This window comes from Terrapene carolina, unplaced genomic scaffold (assembly GCF_002925995.2).
Source record: "Terrapene carolina triunguis isolate 2854851 unplaced genomic scaffold, T_m_triunguis-2.0 Scaffold88, whole genome shotgun sequence".
NCBI classification, from domain to species: domain Eukaryota; kingdom Metazoa; phylum Chordata; order Testudines; family Emydidae; genus Terrapene; species Terrapene triunguis.
Genome location: NW_020664439.1, coordinates 26,843,416 through 26,864,082, shown reverse-complemented (window position 1 = coordinate 26,864,082; position 20,667 = coordinate 26,843,416). Strand labels below are relative to the sequence as shown.

Sequence of the window (20,667 nt, the reverse complement as noted above, 5' to 3'; positions counted from 1 at the left end):
GCTCATATGTAATTGCCTAATCCAAACAAAGTAAATATAGGCTACATCACAAGATACAGCACTTAGCTGGGAGAACTGCAGTTAGTACAAGTGTAATTCAAAAGTCCAGGTGCTGTTAATTCCCAAACTTATGTTGTAATAATACTTTATCATGCTGTATTGCCTTCAGAAGGCTATCAGAATACTCCAGCTTCTAAAACGGATCCTGCTCCTAGTCCCATTAAGTCCATGGCAAATGGTCTATTAATTTACATGAAACTGAGGGTATGTCTACACCCAGCCGCTAGTTCGGCGGCTGGGAATCGAAGTTCTGGGTTCGACTTATCGCGTCTTGTCTGGACGCGATAAGTCGAACCAGGAAGTGATCGCCGTCGACTGCGGTACTCCAGCTATACGAGAGGAGTACCGCAGCGTCGACGGGGGAGCCTGCCTGCCGCGTGTGAACCGAGGTAAGTTCGAACTAAAGTACTTCGAACTTCAGCTACGTTATTCACGTAGCTGAAGTTGCGTACCTTAGTTCGAATTGGGGGGTAAGTGTAGACCAGGCCTAAAAGGAAGTACGTCCTGAATACATATCACACCATTCAAATACAGCCACGTCTAGGCTGAGGGTTAATAGCATGCTTGACTGCACTGAGGTAGCATAGCATTACGTTGCAAAGTGAAGAGCTGAAATCTTATGTATATAAATTAATATCTGCAATGTTCTTGAATGATGTAAGGCTAAATTCTGCCCTGCTATAAATCCCTTGAAGTGAACGGAGCTGCACCTACCGAAACCAGGTCTGAATTTACTCAACAGAGCATATGCAGGTATTACTGAAATGAATTAAGAATTAGGTAACCACTGTAATTCTTGCCACTCCAGGGCTGTCCACCTGTGTGGCTCCCTTGGGGTTGCATGAACATGCAGCAGAGTGTTAGTCATCTTGTCCCCATTGTGTGTGTGTGTGTGTGTGTGTGGGAGATGGGGACTAGTTTTCTGGGGGGCAGAACCTTCAACTCCTCTTAGCCTCCGTTGGAGTTGTGGGTGGTTTGTGACCCAGGGCTTTGTCCACGTGGCAGCCTGAGTATTATTACTGTAGCGCGTAGCTGCCCCAGGCCAGGGGCAAGTCCCCATAGTGCAGCTAGGCACTGTACAATCACCAAAAAAAGAAGGGCTCTAGGGCCCCAGTCCCTTTGCAGCCATGGTGTGGGAGCTGTTTCATACGCGACATGCTCTTGCGAGGCAGACACAGGCGGGCAGTGCCCCTCCCCTGCTGCCCGGCCCCTGGCATATCAGCCCCTGGGGAGGAACCACTGAGGGGGAAGGTCAGGTGCTCGTTGTCTGCGTAGCCGTGCGGTACCAGGCGGCCCCAGCAGGTGGCGCTGCGGGCAGGGCGAGCTGAGCCAGCGTGATAGGCCGCGGCCCGGGGGATCCGCTGAGCGGGAAGCCGGGGCCGGGCCATGGCTGAGCCGCAGGGAGAGCCCGCGAAGTACCTCGCGCGCCTCTCCGAATGGGCGGACTCCCACCTCACCCTCATCCGGGTACCCTGCGGGGAGGGGGCGTGCGGGGCAGGCTGGGTACAGCAGGGGGCGGAGGGTTGGCGGGCCAGGGGTCTCCTGTGGAAGGGCCATGGCAGGGGGGCTCCCTCAGAGCCCGCTCTGCCCCGCCGTTCCCGGCACCACCCGCCCTGGCGGCCCTACCCAGCCCTCGGGGCCTGGCGTCCCGCAGCCCCGGGAGCTCAGCACTTCGGCCGGCTAAACCCCTGGGAGCCCCGCAAAGGCAGGAGGCCGCTGGCAGGACCGCGCTGATAGCGCGGGGGGCGTGTGGGAGGCGGAACACGTTACATGTCCCGTCCTGGGGAGGGAGGAGCGATGGCGGCGCCTTCCCTGCCACGCACCGCCCTGGCCTGATTAGCTCCCTCTGCCTTGGGGCTGGTAACTGGCCTGGGCGCGGGCGCGCCGAGCTCGCTCCCGCCCCGCTCTGGTCGGGGGTAGAGGGCGCGCGGTGTAGTTAGCGGTGGCGGGCCCAGGCCGCGACAGCTGCTGAGATGGTTGGGACCCAGTTGGCTTGGAGCTTGACAGGCTATGCAAAGCCCACCCGTTCCCGTGACAACAGTCAGGAGCTGCACCATTGCTCAAGCAAAAACAACGAGGAGTCCTTGTGGCACCTTAGAGACGAACAAAGGTATTTGGGCATAAGCTTTCGTGGGCTAGAACCCACTTCATCAGATGCATGGAGTGGAAAATACAGTAGCTGGTATTTTTCATAGTACATGAAAAGACGGGAGTGGATGGGTCATTACAAAACCTAATTTCCCCCACTGTTACTCACACCTTCTTGTCAACTGTTTGAAATGGGCCACCCTCATTACCACTACAGAAGTGATTTTTCCTTCCTTGGTATTCTACTGTTAATGGAATTGTCTTGTTACACTGACCCCCCACTTGGTAAGGCAACTCCCATCTTTTCATGTATGATGTGTATATATACCTGCTACTGTATTTTCCACTCCATACATCTGAGGAAGTGGGTTCTAGCCCATGAAAGTTTATGCCCAAATAAATTTGTTAGTCTCTAAGGTGCCACAAGGGCGCCTCATTGTTTTTGCTGATACAGACTAACACGGCTACCACTCTGAAACATTGCTCAAGAGTCATCCCTCTTTTTCCTCTGCTATCTCCTTTGGCTTTGAATCAATTCACTGGTCATCAGAAGATTATCTGATGACAAATAATCTAGGGATGTAAAATGTTAACTGGTAAGCATTAGTCCAACTGGTTAACCCACCATAACAGTTAACTCCTGGCCCCAGTCGCGCCGGATTGGCCCCAGCTGCTTAATCGGTTAACCATTTAAACGAAATATTTTAATTGTTTGAATGTTTAACTTTTTAATTGGTATTTACATCCCTTAAATAAAGCAAGATTAAAATAGAGCTAAGGAAAATAAACTGCAGCATAATAGGCAACCCCACGGGGAAGGTATTGGGCTGTTCTTGAGCAATCCTTTCTAAAACTATTGAGACTTTAACAACGTTTTAATAATAATACACAACATCTGGAATCGTGAGCATTTCTAGCTTCACTGAAATACAAAACAGAAAACTTGCCCAAGATCCCCCAGTGAGTCAATTGATATTCGAACTTCTTGATGTCCTGTTACCTCTTTGGTTTTATTTTATTTTTTCTTTAATGTTTTTAATCAGATGAAAATAATGAGAGATGGAAAAATTAAGGATTTAAATCTGTTTTTTGCAGAACATTAGCACTGGAATGGCAATAGCTGGAGTCATTTTATTTGCAAAGAGTATTAAATTGGTAAGTTGTGAATAATTTGTTAATGAGCAGTCTTTATACCCATTTGTCACTTCTAGCTGAAGTTGTATGGGGTCAGATTGTGTCACTGTTCCACCTTCTTTGTGTCACCCTGGCGTAACAAAGCAGGCAGACAGCTAGGGTAACAGATCAGTTGGGTGGTGTTGCCTTGGCATAAGAGAATCTAGGTGACACAGGGCTAGCATGTAGAGGAGGGGCCATGGTGTGGCCAAAGTGCTCCTGATCTCTATTGATCCTTCAGAGAAGCTCCTTTACAGTCATTGCAGCTGGAGCAATTCAAATCTGCTTGAAAGTATTCTCAGTTGATTCTCAGAACTGGATCAACAGCTCGGGCATCAGTGCGCCACAAATGTTGCCAACAGCCATCTTTGTGGGCTCCACAGGCAATCTGTTCTGGGCAGAGAAGAGCTACTCTTAATAACTTGCACAGTATGTTTATACTGTTCTTATTTCAAGTGTTTCTATAAATGACAGTTTGTGAAAACATTACATTAGGGTTTGAGAGCAACTGAAAAATAATCCCTATTTTTAATGATCTTTTATTCATATTTGAAAAGGAATCTTGAAGTGGCTGGTTTGGTGGATTGGAAGATTACAGGCAGTCTGTAAATTCTCTCTTCCACTGGTTTAATATTGCGACGAGTGTACTGAGGTTTTAGAAGTGGTTCACAATCAAACTGTGCAATCTCTAATTGACAGAAGAGTAACTTTAAGCTTTCACATGTATTTTATTGTACTTCATCTTCAAAAAATCTTTAATTAGACATAGTAATAATAAGCTGTGTTTTTGGCAACATAGTTACACACACACCTCCTGACTGTTCTTTACTTTCAAACTAAACTTTACTTCCAAGGCCAAAAATCATGTCAACTTTGACTTCAGACTCCCTCTGACCTCATATGTCTCCCTTGTCTATAAACCTCTTTCACCACTTCCAGAATATTGCTAGAATTCCTCCTTACTTTGACTCAGTCTGCTGAATTTCTTATAAATGCTGTGATCACATTCTGCCTTGATTGTTTCATTTCTCTCTTTTGCACTTTCTAAATCTTTATTTTCTAAACATTTGATGACTCAAATGTTGTGCTCAGGCACCTTTTCCCCTGGAGACTGGACTATGTCATCCCTGTCATCTTCATTCACATCCTGTTTCTCTCCAGTTCCATTTTGCCCTCGTTTTTTGTTTTTTTGTTTTAATTTCCATAGACTTGCTCCTTTTAGTTCCCGTGTCTTTCTACTATATCTTCCTATAGTCTTCTAGATAGATGCCTACTCATCTGTCTGTCCTTTCCACTCTTCCAGTCTTGGGACCTTTTTCACTTTACTAGTGTATGTATCCCAGTTGAGTCAACAGAAGTACTCATGTGACTTGAACACTGATGTTTGTTATCTCTGTTCCTTTCCCATAACTCTTCATAGCAGGCAGTTACTCTCTACATGTTGTTCTACTTCCTGAGCTGTGATATCCTTCCTTCTCTTTATACTCATCCTAAAATCTTCCCTCACTCTTATGACTGACACACCGGGCCAGCTCCTGGCATTCATAAGACTGCTTTGCACCACACTGGCAATATAAAGCAGATCTTAACATTGTTCTGTCTGGCAGTTAGCTGGTGTAGAGGTGGCATAGTCAGTTGAATTCCACTCTTTCCTTACGATTCCGAGAACCGTTTTCTTACAGTTTGCAATGTCTGTGGTGCTTGAACAGCTCACAAGAGCACTTTTTAATTCCAAAAGGCAATTGGGGATGAGAAGAGGGAAATCCCTTATCAATATACAACTAACATCTCTTATTTCATATATTTCTCATGTTAGAAAAAATAATTATTCAGTTGTTTTATGCAGGGACTGAAGTTATAGTGCTTCACAAAGCAAATTTTACCTCATACTTTGGAGTCTGAATATGCCTAATGTTCTTTGAGTTCTTGTTTGGTTATTAGTGGAGCAGTATTCCTAAGTGATCTTTACATGTCCTAGATATCAATAAGATTTTATATGTAATGTTGTTAGTGTGAAGCAGTACTGAATAGTATATACTGCAATCATTGCTTTTTTTCTTGAACCTGGGTGTTTGCATATGATGGTATTTAAAAAAAATTCAAGTCTTTGTAAATACACTTAAATGGCTGTTGGACCTTGGAATGCAAATTAGATTAGACTCTGAGCCACTTCTCAACCTCATTTTATTTTATTTATTTACAAAACCTTCAAACTCTCTGCCTGCAAGGTCCCATATTTCTCAACTCCTAGTTAAGGGACCTTGCAGACAACAGAGTGAAGGTTTAGTAAATAGAATAAAACTGGGACAATGAGATGTTCAGTTGGCTTTTGTAGAGCCTGATGTGTCATTCAGTGAGAGAAGCATCAATCACTTAATAACTATATGAATAGATTCATCCGAATATATCCTGCATGTGATCTTAAACAATAGGGGCTTTAAAATTAAACATTAATAGTAAAGTTTCTTCATTATGTGTCAGCCCCCACACCAAATCTCTAGTTTATGCTCCAATTATATCCCACTTTGGTTACTGCAATATCCTCCCCTCTTGCCTCCCAAACACACACATTGTCCTCCTTCAATCCATACAAAATGCTGTTGCTAAACTCATTGCCCATCAGATTGATCATATAACCTCCCCTTTTTGAATCTCGCAATTGATTTCCCATCTGATGTCAAATCAAATTTAAACTTCTGTCTCTGTGTTCAAAGCTCTACATAACTCTGCCCCCCTCACATATACTGCCTTGTCAAGCCTCTCCTGCCACCCGTGTTTCTAAAATTGTCCACCCTTCTGTGAGAATCTGACAAAATCACTTATGTGCCGCCTTCCTTACACCCCTGCCCCATGCATGGGATAACCTCTCTGAGCTCATCTGCAAGACTCCTACCCTTGTTGATTTTTAAGCTTCTCTTAAAGACACACTTCTTCCATTCTGCATATAGTGAATCAGATTGACTTGTGTATAAATTGTATATAAAATGGGTATTGTTATTGCCTTTCCCCTGACCTCTGTCTACTTGTCTGTCCTTGATTGTGAGCTCCTTGGAGCGGGGACCATTCTTTTTAATTTTGTGGAAAATGTCTAGCAATAGCTACAACAAATTAATAATAATAATAATAAAGTTCATTAGTATAATGTATTGGAGTTTGTAATTTGCAAGATTCATCTTGACAAAATCTTGGTTCAGTGTGATTGCATTTTTTCAAATAATGTGTAACAGCTGTTTTCATTTTTCTTACTCTTCCTCCTGTATCAACAGACAACAAAATTTACGAGTGCTTTGGATATACCAGTAGAATTTATAGAAAAGAATGTGAAACTACGAGGAAGGTTATGTCACATAACTGAGAAAGGACTAGAAGTTGAACATGTTCCCATTAGCCTTCCTTTCCTGTCATCATTACAGAGAAAATGTAAGTAAAAATGCAGGAAGAATGAGACTAATAATGACAAAATTAAATGTCCTCCAGTTGATACAGTCGATGTCCACTAAACAAGCAAAAATTTGCAACATCTGAATTGTTCCTTTAAAAACTTTTTTAGTGAATTTAGTGCCCTTAGAAAGCAGCTGGAGAGACAGCCATAGAAAATGAAGTTCTGTCCACACACAGAACAGTTACTGTATAAGCAATGGTAGAGGAAGGATTGGGAGTGAGTAGGGCCTGAGTTCTAATTCTGGCTCTGGCACTGACTCTGTGTGTGGCTGAGGCCATGTTATTTCACCTCTGCTGAAGTTTCCCCACCAGTAAAATGAGGTAATATTTATCCACATACTTTAAAAATGTATTGTAAGGATTTATTAATACAGTGATTTGAATATGCATCGGTCTAGACATCTTATGTATTCATGTGGTTCCTGTTACCATAGTATCTGAGTGCCTCACAATCTTTAATGTATTTATCTTCACAACACACCCGTGAGGCAGGGAATTATAGTTTTCCCACTTGATGGCTGGGGAACTGAGGCATGAGAGACTGAGGCCTCGTCAACATTAGAATCTTTTGTAGGCATAATAATGTTTAAGGGTGTGATTTTTTGGACACTTTTATACTTACAAATCCCCCAGTTTAGGTTCAGTTATATCGGTAAAAAAGTGCTTTTGCCAGTATAACTTATTTTGTTCAGGGAACTAGTATAAGCTATACTGGCAAAAGCACTCTATTACCAGTATAAGTTGCACGTACAGCTGTAGTAGGAGGGTTTGCCAGTATAACTGATCAGTGGGATTTGATACAGAAATTCATTGGGGTTTGAGCACCTAAGTCCCGTAGATTCCCTAGAATATCCTAGCTAGTACAGATAATGAGAACATCCAAAATTTCATTAGATAGAATCCAAAAAAAATTGGAAGGGCTATAAAAACTCATGCTTCAAGGCACAAGCCTATTTTTAACTGAAGGGGCATAGAAGAAAGTTCCATATGGGGAGGCTGTTCCGTAATTGTCCATGTCAGGGTTTCTTGCACCTTCCAGAAGTAGATGCTAGCAGCTGCCATTGAAGACAGGACACTAATCTAGATGGACCACTGGTCTGATCCAGTTAGGCAGTTCCTATATTCATAACATCATTGATTTCTGTGAGGTTGTATAGCTCTATTGGATCATAGTTGAGTGTGTTTTTACTACAAATGCTGTCAGAAAATGTTAATATTTTTTTTAAAAGTCTTTCATACATAGGGAAGATATTTATTAAAAAATGAGCAAACCAGAATATCAAGTGGGCATACTAAACTTTTGATGATGCATCTTCCCTCTGGAAGCTGGGCAATTATTTTTACATGTAGTTTAAATTGAATTATCTTTGTTGAATAAATCATGCTGTAACCAAATGTGTCATTGGCTTTAAAGACACTGTAAGAGGTCTGGATTTCAGACTTCTGAGTACATCATTGATAGGTTAAATGTCAACAAAATAAATACTTGGGCTTGATTTTAATTGCACACAAGTTTCACACTGTTGTAATTCAATGTACTTTAATGGAGTTACCCCTGACTTATACTGGGGAGAAAGAAAAATCAGGCTTTTTTAAGCAATGTGATTCTCTAAGAATAAAAATCTGACATTAAGCATTACAGTCTGATGTCTTGGAATCTCTTTTCTTAATGTGTACATAAATTTTCTAGGAAAATATTTTCTGACCGTTTTTAAGTTTTCAGAGTCCTATAGGTCAAAACCACATTATTCTGAAACAGGAGATAAATGTCATGTCTGAACATATGAGACCAGATCCTCTGCTGTTGTAAATCATTGTTGTGCCAGTGAGTTAAATAAATACTCCATGTAAGTCAGTGGAGCTATACTTTTTTGCAGACACTGAGGATCTGGCCCATCGTGTGGAATTGGATCTTTTTTGATCATGTAGAGTAAGAAAAACGTTTTTTATATATGTAATATATTCAGGGCAATCAAATGGTGTCTTGCTGATCAGACTTGCTGGAGTGGAGCTGACGCCGAATGCTATGGTCTGGTTACAGGAAGAGTTAAAACCTGCACAAATGATGTGGTTCCAGCTTCTTGGAAGGGAGGATTTGGTGCTTGATTGCCTCATTTTAGTAAATAAGGTAAACACAGTAACAAGAAGGACTGACAGTTCTTTAACTTTTATTTATATCCTAAGATTTGCAGTGATTATTGCTATTACTTGCTTAATATGTAAGGTATAATGGTATTATATTAAATTAAACATTTATGCAGACATTTTATATATGCAAATTGGAGATAAAATAAATATTTATTTTTGCAAACCCACTTAAAATATTAGTGTAGCTTTTGAGTGGCTAGTTAGCAATTCTCTATGCAGTCATGGTTTGTGGCATCTGAAAATACAGTGCAAGCTAGCTCTGTAGTCTAGTGCTCTACAATGTCTTAGGAATTTTGATTGATCAAGTATCTGGTGTATTAAATGTTGTTCCACAGATGCCTGCATATTTGATGTTTAATTAATAAATGTTAGAAGCGAGTTGAATGCTGTACAACTTTTAAGTATTTCTGGAGTTCCCAACACCAAAAGGGTATAGAATTAGCCATAACATTCAGACAATTCATACAACAGATTAATTTAAAATGTACTAATAGCGTTCATATCCTTTGTAAATAGCCAAGCGAATACATAAAGTGAAATGCTGTCTTCATTTTATCTTTTTGTAGGGTAGATTTTTCAGTGTGTGTCTGAATGAAGAGATCTTGAGACAAGGGCTTGGCAAAACAATACGTATTGAAGGACTACATCATGACTCTCCATTATACTGGAAGCTTCACAAAAGACTACTTCAAGCAGAACTAAAAGCCTTGAAGAAAAATAAGGGAATATGGAAAGAAGAAAGTTACTTTGAAAAACTTAGAGATCATATAAGTAATAATAAATTTGTACAGAAGTTAAAACAATTTGCAAACTGGCTACGAATACATATTTAAAAGTGAAATGGGAAGGACTTAGCTGGAAAAATGCTATTTGGACATGGATGAGTGTCTCTTTGGTGTGTGCTTTTTATTAACGATGAGCTTATGAAGGAAAGCCTAAGCCTTGATTTTTGAGGCTTCTGCCTCAAGGAAAAATATAGAAAATAGTCCTAGTAATGTCATTTAAAGAGATGTTTAAATATAGTATAATTCTTGTATAAGAATAAACTTCAGCATGATGATGCCTGCTAAAGTGTGTTAAGGCTAACATTATTCAAATATAGGAGCCAAAAGTTATGCTTCTAAATCCTTAATTTAGGCTCCTAAATAAGTGGTCAGATTTTCAAGAGTGCTGAACACCCAGATGACCCCATTTACCTCAGTGGAAATTATTGAAGATCCTGTTTTTGAAGATCTGAAATATTCATGTACAGTGTGAAACTTTACTTACATTGCAGTGGAATATAATACAGTATGCAGGAGGACTGCTTGAAAACGGAATATTAATTATTAGATATCACCTAAAGAAAATAACTTTCCAATACTTCTGCTTTCTTGGACCTTTGTTGTACATAAGTGTTTTTGTTTGAGTCCGATATAAGGGAACACATATGTACTATGTTTACTATTTGTGTGTTTTAAAAGTTTAATATGTTGAATAACTAGTTCTACTATGTAATTAATAGAAAAGATGACTTGACACAGCTGATCTTAAAAAGAAGAGGGTATAGAAGTTCCTAACCACAAGAATTTAAATTTAGAAACACAGTAGGTGAGCATAAGTTAGTACATCAATAAACTACTTATTTGGTTGTAGTATAAATACATTAGTTTATACATTTGTAAAGAATTGCAGAATTTAAAGATTATAATCTGGTGGAAGTGACCTTTTGAATATTCATTGTTTGTTTCTATATCTAGGTTAAATCAAGTGAATTATACATGTTTTGTAGTCAAGAGCACTAAACTCTATGCAACCTTAAAAATTAAACATGGCACATTAAATTTCTTATTCTCCTCTGTTCTTATACTTAGCTGCAATTTTTTAAAACTGAGGCCACTTATACTTTTGAAGGATGAAATAGCCAAAAAACCTATTATGAGAGCAGTATACTTGTGTGTGTGTGTGTTGAACTTTTATGATCTTGATAATAACAGTTTGCCACCAGAATAGATCTGACATTCTGTCTTTATGAAAAGGTGTATTCCTTTTAAGAGTAGGGCAGGCTGATAACCCTTTCTAGGATATAGAATAATTTGGGCTGTTGAGCGATTAAAAAAACGAATCATGCGTCCATGCTGATGATGGGTTCTGTTCGATAACAATCCAAAGCAGTAGAGACCAACGCATGTTCATTTTCATTATCTGAGTCAGATGCCACCAGCAGAAGGTTGATTTTCCTTTTTTGGTGATTTGGGTTCTATCTAAATGACCAGCATTGTTACAAATGGCTACTTTTATTTGTATTTAATTATATATCTTATAAAGAATAACATAGCCCTGATGGCACATAAGGCTGTATTTCCATTCAGGAGTTCTGCTGATAAGAGACCACAAAAGCAAACTCCTATATTTGTTTATATTTATGATTTTTTTTTTATGGTCATTCAGGACTGATCTATAGAAAGGCTCCATTCAGAAAAAAATAGCTATGGTGTTCCGGACTGTGCAAATCTTGAACGGGTGCAGATCTTGTCTCTGTGGGAGGCCTGTCTATTCAGAAGCTAATAATAGAGTAGAAACAAACAGCTCTGCAGCAGCCAGTGGTGGAGCTGACTGGGAGGTAGGAAAAAACTATTTTCCTTGTGTGCCCATTAATGTCCTATTCTATCTATACTGAGCATCCTCCAGTTCCTCCTTGCTGTCTTAGCAGCACTGCACATGATGAGCATTTCCAGCTTTAGGGTGCAGTACCTGCATGATCAGGGATGGGGGAAAAGACAGATGAAACTACATGGCCCGGGCAGCTCAGTCTCTGAAATTCTGTATACATTATAAACAAACCTCTTAATGTGGTGGTGTAAGTGAGAGCCGATGCCTCCAAATGGCCTGTTAAATAAAAATGGTCAGGTTTGCATTTCCCCTTTACTGCTATAGGGGATGTTAAAGACAAATGGTTGTCATAAATAACTCTTCTTGGTGGCCATAGCCAGCTCTCCTAGAAGTTTGTCAGCAAATTTTGGGTCATGGCCTTTTTAAAATCCTTCCTTTTGGACTAATAATAAAGTGTAAGTTGTGGATTGAGTCCTGCCTATGAAGTATAGGGAGGGCTTCACTGAGCATGTATGATTATCTGTGGTCGGAAAATTCAGCATTGTGAATGCTATGCTGTTTACTGCGCACATCCAATGTTGAACTCACTGAAGGCAGGAGAGAAAGAAACAGCAAGAAAAATTCCACCTACACAAGAGTCCTATGAAAAGAAAGTTGATAAAAACAAAAGTCTTTCTTTCCTTTCCCACACCTGGCTAGCTAGAGATCATGCAGATTCCCTTATGTAAAACTCTCCACACCCACTGTGTAGATCTTTAAATATAAAAGAAAAATTACTATACTGAAAATAGAGTTTTGTTAGATTTCCACTTCCTTCATCATGGGGGTGAAGTCCTGAGCTCTCTGAGCCAGAGGGAAACTTAAAAGGCTTTTGAAAGGTCATAGATATTCTGTATTGGAGGGGTGTCAAATTCATTCTGGAGACAGGACCAAATTCCATTTTAATTATTGTTCACTGGTGAATGTAGATCAGGCGTATATGTCTCCTTCTTTCTTCTCTTTGAATTTCCCACTGTTCAACTACTCTCAAGTCCTCCTTTATGGTAGACTTCACTCCCACCCCCTTCCTCAGACCATCTGCTAGAATGATCAGCAATCAAATTGTTCATGGTGACATTTAAAGTGTCACCACTGGACTTTCGCATTAACGCTCCAGTGAGATTAATGGGGTGGGCAGGAGAATCTATAATGGTCAGAGCCATTGCTGAGGATTGAAAACTCCCTTAAATAAATAAATTATATAGATTCTTCGTGAATATATCATGCAGGCCACATAAATATGTTAAGTGAGCCAGATGAGGCATTTGACATCACTGCTGGATCAAATATTCAAAAGGGGTTATAGAAAACAAGTTAATGTTTTGTATTTATTCAGAGAGCTCTGGAAACTTAACTGTTGCATTGTACAGTCTTGAGACAACAGGAGGCAGGGTCTTTCCAGCAAGGGATTGTGATGGTGGAATTCTCTCTCCCATTAAATTCTCCAGGGCTACACTTGATTTATTTGTTTGTCTTTTTTCTTTCCCCTCCCCTCCTGCCTAACTTGGTTCCTGTTCTGAATTTACTTGGACTTGTTTAACTAGTTGCAAATTATGGGCCATATTATGAGTACTCTTGTGTGAATGTACTGGAGATAAGAATGCACAGGGAGCCCCTTCACTCCTCTAGCTGCTACATGTATAAGATAGTCATAAGTCAGTATAAAGCACAAGAGAGGAGTGGTGCTAGTTTGCTGCTAGTGTTAATGGCGGGTAGGCACAGAGTGGGTGAATAGCAGAGGTGCTGGAACAATTTTGGGGGTGCTGAAGATGGAAACCATGTATTTGATGTTTGTTATTACAACTACAAGCCAGGGGGTGTAGCAGCACCCCCACTACTCCTCGTTCCAGCACCACTGGTGAATAGTAAGTTTATGTAGGGTGAATAATGTTAGTGAATGAAGGGTGTGTGAGAATAGAATGCGTGAGTGCAGTGTAAGTACAGATGTAAGGAGGTGAAACAGTGAGAGGGTGAACTTACCTCATGTAAAATGATAAGGAACTAAGTGTATTTAATAATGTATTTAATGGATCATATATGTACATATATATCAAAATAGCTAGTAATATTATAAGCAACTGCATAAACAGTATAACTAATGGGAGGACTAGTTTGTAGGATGGCCTTTGAATAACCTTTTGGGAGGGAATGCAAAACAAAGCCGTTTGGCTAATTAAGATTTGACGTACTATCTATTCTGTTATTCAACTCTTGAATTGTCCTTCATTTTGGGTACAGGACAAGGAATAAGTTAATCGGCGGTCATGATGACCCAGCCAAGTATACTCAGGATAAACAAGGAAAGTCCCCAAAGATCCTGTGAAATATTAAGATTAATAGTTTTTATGGCTAATAAGTAGATAAACATGTTACATAATCTAGTGTTATGTGGAATCTTATATTTGGTCATAGATATTGTTAATCATTATTATGTAACAGATCAGAGACGAGGGGTGTTGATAGAAAGCAGAGTGTCATCTTGGGCATAAAAGAGTGCACGGAGACATGTCTTTGCCTTTGTTTATGTACAACCTTGTTGTATGTACTCAACCTGACATGCCTTAAATGATCACTGGGATGTGGCTCTCTGTACCTATGCTGAATAAATCTGTTGCTTGGATCTGAACTCTGGACTTAGCAGTGGTTGTCAACTTTGCTAGGTTCGTAAGGCAACCTGTGGGCCTGGTTGGTGTCCTGAAAACATCCTCAAAACAGGTAGCGTAAACGTGAGTTTGAATGAGTGCAGGGGGAGAGAGTGAAAATAAAGAGTGAGATGGAGAAGGGAAGATTCTTGGGGCTTGATTCTGCACTCAATCCAGTTTTACCCTTTTGTTGCACACTGACTTCAGTAGTTATGATTTGCACCAGTGTAATCAAGAGCAGAATTTTGCCCATGGATTAGGATGGAGAGAAAAAGGAAGAGGTTGAGAAGAGAGGGTGAAAGGCAGAGGGCCCAATTCTCCACTGTGAGACCAGTTTTGGGTCTATATAGTTTCAGTGGCGTTAGACCAGAAAAACCTGAGAATCAGGTCCAGTGTGTGCAAGTCCACAAGAAGAGAGAAATAGAATAAAATAATTAAGAGAGCGAGAGAAAGGAGGGAAAAGACAAAAAGTGGAGACAAAAAATGAAACTGGGATAGAGAAATTATGAAGAGAAAGGGAAAAAAATAGAAATGATACAACTTCATTAAAGTAACAACATTGTAGTTTTTATTTCATTTTCCTAAACTAACCTGCATTTTAGGGACAGCTCTAAAGATTATTTTAAGAGATTATTTAAAAAATGCAACTGATATTGTCGTTCACACAGTTTTCCCCTTTTGATTCATAAGGGAGACACTACATTTTTATTAAGCCATAGCACCAACACATCTACAGCAGGCTTAGTTACCAAAATTCCAACAACACAGGTGTAGCTGATCAGGAAGACAACTATAGGCACTGCCTGCTGATGGAGAGAGGAACTCCCAGTGCAGAGGAACCTGCATTTGTTTTCAAGCCACATGCCATATTTAACAATAATAATAATAATAATATAATAAAAAATAAGAGTTTAGCTGGATTACAGGCTAAGAAGAAGATAAACATGTTACATAATCTAGTGTTATGACAGAGACCCTAGGATATTCTTTGATCAGATCAACGTTAAAAACAGATTAGGAAAAAATAGAGATTCAATAAAGAATGTGGAAGAGTTTCAGCACTACTGGAAGAAAATCTGTTCTGAGGATGTACAACATAATTAGATAGCAGATTGGATTAAAAATGTGAGAGAGAAAATTAAAAACCACAGAATAGAGGAATACACAGCAATATCAAAGAAAAAAGGAGATAAGGTATTGAGAGGAACAAAAAATTGTAAAGCACTTGGATCAGATGAGGTGTATAGATTCTGGCTGAAATGCTTAACTCTCCATAACTATTTACTTGAACAACTTAATAAATGTTTGAAGAACAGATGTCCAAGATGGACAGGAAGAACTGTTCTCATACCAAAAAAAAAAAAAAGAAAAAGAAAAAGAAGGCCACAATGATCCTATGAATTATAGACCAGTCACATGTTTACCTATGATGTGGAAACTGCTAATGGCAATTCTGGCAAAGATGAGATCCAGATTATGCTAGCTCGCAGTGGAATGAGGCACTCCTGAGCAAAAAGGCTGGATAGTAAACACGAAAGGGACAAAAGGATATCCACCTCATGATAAACGGGAGGATCACAGAAGATGCAAAACAAACAAAAATATAAAAATGAAAAAAAATTGAGATTGCTTGGATAGACTGGCAAATAGCACATGATGGTGTCCCTCCCACATTCGTGGATCAAAATGCTCAGGGTTCATCCAAAGATCATTTCCTTCCTGCAGCAATCTGTGGTTAACTGGAACACTCAACTCTACCTTGAAGGGACTCTTGTTGATGAGGTCCAAATTAAAAGAGGAATATTTCAAGGAGATTCCTTATCACCAATGCTGTTCACAGTAGCGATGTTGCCACTGACATGGATGAGCCGGGAGAGAAATTGTGTTTATCTTATCAGCAAAGAGTAAAAACTAGTTAACCATTTGTTACGTATGGAGGATCTTAAACTATATGAATGGTCACAAAAGGAGATATAAAAATTGATGTATAGAAAAGTTTGGTCAAGATATAAAGCTTGGCTTGGCTAAATATGTGTCAGCGTGAGTAAAAAGGGGCAAACTGGTACAATCACATAACATACAAGTTAACGAAGATACTATCCAAGATTTCTCTCAGCCTGGCTCCTATAAATACCTTGGATTCAGGAAACTGTTGGAGTTACAACATAAGTCAAAGTAATAGTGAGGAAAGAATATTACAGACAAATAAGAACTACTAAGGACAAAACTCAACCTGAAGAATTCAATCCACCCTATTAATATATGCATGATGCCAGTAGTACGATACACTTGCAGAGTGATCAAGTGGAATTGAGGAAAAGAAAAAACTGACATCCAAACAAGAAAGTTTCTGGTGGTGCATAGAGAAGTGAGTAGCTAGCAAGACATGAACAGGATGTACATTCAACGATGTGATGGAGGAAAAGGTCTGCTATCTGTGGAGGAAGCAATTGACATTGAAAAATATATCATATGAGGAGTCGGCCACAGTAAAAGATCATCTAATTGTGATAACAAGTGAGAGCTGAGTGCACATCTCAGCCCTAGAACGCATAAAAGAAAGAGAAAGCAAATTGCCAAAGAAAGGCTTGAAAAATTTACACAGAGTGGTGAAGAGAGATTGAATTAGTTAGTGACTGAAGATTAACAAACTCATGGTTTGTAGAAAGATACCTCAAAAGAGATGCAGAGCACCTCATTATGAGTGCACAAAAGCAGTCCTTAAAGCTTAATTACATTGAAAACAAAATTGATTGACAGAACTGCTCCCCTAACTACAGAATGTGTTCCAAAAAGGAAGAGATGGAGCATGTGTTGAGCACCTTCAGGAGCCTGGCTGGGAGAGGATATATGAACAGAGACAATGAGGTTGCCAAGTGTTTGCATTGGAACCTCTGTGGAGTGCTCTAGAGAAGGAAGAGTCCTAAGATTTTTATGGGCTCTGGTAATTGTCACAGAGTAAACGGGACAGGCAAACATGCCAGACATAGTTGCTGTAGAAAAGAAGACAAATAAGATCATGCTAATTGATATTGCCATACTAACAGACAGAAAAATAAAAAAGAAACCAGAAGAGAAGATAGCGAAGTATTAAGAACTCTGCCACAAGCTGGAACGATTGTGGAAAACTAGAACAGAGATGATCCCAGTGATTATTGGAACACTTGGAGGAATCCCTAAAGGTATGAATGAGCAGCTCAGGAACATGTTAGGAGTGAAAGACATCAGAATCAGTGACCTCCTGGAAAGAGCTTTTAGGTGCTGTGATGAAGGTCAAAGGAGAATGAATGCATTTGAACTCCTAAAATGAGGGAATTCTGTAACAAAAACTCCTGAACTCCCAAAACTACAGAGTCAGTTTGTGGTGACTCAGGGAGAGAAATTTTAGACAGTAGCTTCCCCCTTTTTATGCTTAAAGATCTTGTATATTGTGAAGGCTCTTTGTTTAAAAAAAACAAAACCAAACAGCTTACAAGATGTAATACTGAGGGATAATATATATATTCAAAGGTGAAGCTCCCCCTCGCCCCCTTTTAAAGGTGCCTAACTCACATTTCACATGCAATTACTTTGAGGATAAAGTTTCTTCCGTTTGGCCCATGAGGCTTTGCTGTGCAATTGCAATAGCCCGTGCTGAATTGAATGACAACAATGGATTGTTTCTATGGTATCAGCCAATCAGTTGCTGGACAGAGATGAAAAGGTGAAATTTAAGATGCTGCTCCAAGAGGTCACATTACTCCCTCCGCAGCTCTGTCTCCTAGTCTGACAAACTGGACTGACAATGTTCTCATAGTCTGTAAAGCCCAGGAAAACCGGGGCATATCTTTCAGTTTGAGAACAGGACAAAAACTAAAACTTGTTCACTTCTTCTTGGCTTTTTTGACAGTGACTGAGTATGGTATTAATCTATTTGATGCATCCTCTGTGAAAGGAATTATATAATTATTCCCTGCACTTGCAGGGGATGGGTGGGATCCTCTGATAGGGCTTTTCCATCTCTAATTTCTTAGATCTTTACAAAAAGAAAAGTAAAAAGCAACAGAGGGTCCTGTGGCACCTTTAAGACTAACAGAGGTATTGCATGCATCTGACGAAGTTGGGCATTCACCCACGAAAGCTTATGCTCCAATACCTCTGTTAGTCTTAAAGGTGCCACAGGACCCTCTGTTGCTTTTTACAGATCCAGACTAACAGGGCTACCCCTCTGAAAAAAGAAAAGTGTTTTCTTGCATTTTGAATGGGCAGTAACATTGTTACTGCTTCTCTATGTAAAGTGAAATACAAACATGACTCGCACAATGTGACCCATACTTTCTTGGAGCCTTCTTATTGGAGGAAAATTTGAAATAGAAGGTGAATGAAAAGCTGCTTAGTACTCCCAGCAGACTTTGAACTAGCAAACAATAGGAGCACGCTGAATAGAAGCGGAGACAAGAAATGCTGGAATACCTGGTGCTGGATCACTACTACTTCAGAATCCTTTAGATAAACTAATCTCCTGTTAGAAAACAGAAACCAAGTTCGTGCATTTTAAGCGTTCAGAGTGGACACACAAATGAGATGCGGCAGCTTGCTTCCTTTTTTGCAGAAAGCGCAATTGCCCCGGGCATGGAGGAACCATGGGATGGAAGGCCTCTCCAATGCAACATAATCACAGTAGTTCTGCTCTCTGTGTCTGGTATGTGTGTGGGGGGCATTTGAGGGAAGATGCTTGAGGAGCCGGAGTGGAAAGGAGCTAACTTGCCTCTCCTGACTGACAGAAGTAGGCTCTGCAGCACCTCCACATAAACCATGGCAGAGAGGAGGTTTTATGGCAGGTTGGGAGAGAAACAGAGGGCTAGGGCCAGTCCTGTGGCCACAACCCCGACCCCCATGCAGGGGTCCACCCTAGGGACTCAGGTAATATAGGTGAGGTAGATAGTTGCAGTGGAGGAGGGGCTGCAGAGCTTGCTGCCCGCAGGTTGGTAATGGATTTAATTCTCCCACCACCAGCCTCTAGTTCTCATGCTTTCCCAGGGTGGGGTGAGGACCCAATCCTCCTCTCCCTGTTCATGAAGCTGAACTCCCATTGACTTCAGCTGGAGTTTTGCCCGAGGAAGGACTGAAGAAACTAGGCCAGGCTATCAAAAATGACACCCCCCCAAGTGTCTGCAACTATCCTGATATAATGGAAATGGCAGAATAACCAACAGCACCCAGCATGCTGGGACAACTCTGCTGCGGTCAGAATAGCCCCCCCAGCGGGGAATTGATCTGCCAGGATCGTGACCTGCCACTGACTCCAGCGGGAGCAGGATCCGGCCCCGCAGCTGCCACACACACACACACCCTTCCCTGGGGAAAGGGCCTGGCTGCGACTGCTGCACGGCGTCTGCGGCCCCTTGTGCTCCGTGCCCGGGGCAGGCGGCGCGGGGCGCTCCGGTCCGGGCGGCTCCCGCTCCGGGTTTCTCCTGCTGTCGCCGCGCTGCTGGGGGGCATTGTTGTGTGTGTTTGAATGAGGACGCAGGTTGTGGCGGCAGCAGAGCTGGTGCCGGCGCCTCCTCTGCCGGTTGCTCCTGCTGCGGGGCTGGGGAAGACCCGTTCTGCACCCGCTGCGGGGGGACATGCCCTAGCGGGAGGGAGCCGCTCAGAGGGACTGGCTTGCCCTGGGGACCGGCTCTAGGGAGAGGGGTGCAGGGCTAACGACAGGCACCAAGTTCTCGTGAACTTTCCCGTGGCAGGCGGTGGCTGCATCCCGGTAAGTTGTGTGGCGGAGCCCCCCGGGCAGCCGGTTTCATCTGTCGGGGTAACATGCTCGGGAGATGGTTAGGAGCTGTCTGCTGTCACCCGCTGGGCCGGTGCAGACGCCTTGGAGCCATCAGCCTCCCCCCGAGGGGAGCTTCACGCCAGCGGGCTGTTCCCGACTCGAGGCGCAGCCAAGGGGAGGCAGGTTTTGTTCGCTTCCTTGGAGTAGATGTAATGGCCTCTCCAAGTATCTCGGCCCCAGGGAGCCAGGGAGAGGTCATTGTGTCTGCTACAGCCCCTTTGGGGAGGCATGAACTGTTAAGCCCTCCGTTTAATGCCATGGAAATGAGGAGCTCACACTAGTCTCAAATGGCGTGAATCATTTGCATTTAATGGAAGGAGGACAGAAGGCAAAGAGAGGCGAGGAGTGTAGGCAGAAGAAATGACTGATATCCAGTTACTAGATAGACAATAACCACATACAAGCGTCTCAATCATTTTTTAACAGCTACGAATGTGCCTTCCTTCGCCTGGGAGCTGGAAAGCCGGAACAGTGGTGTGAGGATCCCTCTTAAAATTGGTACATCTTTTTCATTCATATCATCTGTTTTCTCTAGACTAACCAAACATAATGAGCGTGGCAGATACTTTTTAAGGATAAGTGTTCTGTTCTGTTGCTGGTTTATACTTTTCCAGTTTGCCACCTGCTGTGTGACCCAGAGTGGGCGCTTGAGAGAGACAGAACTCTTTTGCCTTG

At 41.5% G+C, this 20,667-nt stretch overlaps 1 protein-coding gene across 3 annotated transcripts; it reads left to right on the top strand.

Annotated features, from left to right (window-relative positions):
- The first annotated feature begins 1,403 nt into the window (after nt 1-1,403).
- CUNH3orf33 (chromosome unknown C3orf33 homolog) lies at nt 1,404-10,723 on the top strand. Of its 3 annotated transcripts, none has more exons than XM_024192690.3 (5): nt 1,404-1,527; nt 3,244-3,303; nt 6,588-6,741; nt 8,730-8,890; nt 9,477-10,723. In XM_024192690.3, exons 1-5 carry the CDS (start codon nt 1,447-1,449, stop codon nt 9,741-9,743), a joined length of 723 nt encoding a protein of 240 aa, XP_024048458.2. In that variant the 5' UTR covers nt 1,404-1,446; the 3' UTR covers nt 9,744-10,723. The 3 variants fall into 3 exon arrangements, with proteins under 3 accessions (XP_024048458.2, XP_024048459.2, XP_024048460.2); XM_024192691.3 differs by lacking the exon at nt 1,404-1,527 and adding an exon at nt 1,599-1,765; XM_024192692.3 differs by lacking the exon at nt 1,404-1,527 and adding an exon at nt 2,565-3,108.
- Nucleotides 10,724-20,667: the final 9,944 nt, after the last annotated feature.

Excerpts from the sequence above, each read along its gene's own strand:
- CUNH3orf33 (XM_024192690.3), top strand. The coding sequence starts at position 1,447 with ATGGCTGAGCCGCAGGGAGAGCCCGCGAAGTACCTCGCGCGCCTCTCC. Across the intron at positions 1,528-3,243 it reads CCCACCTCACCCTCATCCGG|AACATTAGCACTGGAATGGC; the intron begins GTACCCTGCGGG and ends TGTTTTTTGCAG. Across the intron at positions 8,891-9,476 it reads GCCTCATTTTAGTAAATAAG|GGTAGATTTTTCAGTGTGTG; the intron begins GTAAACACAGTA and ends ATCTTTTTGTAG.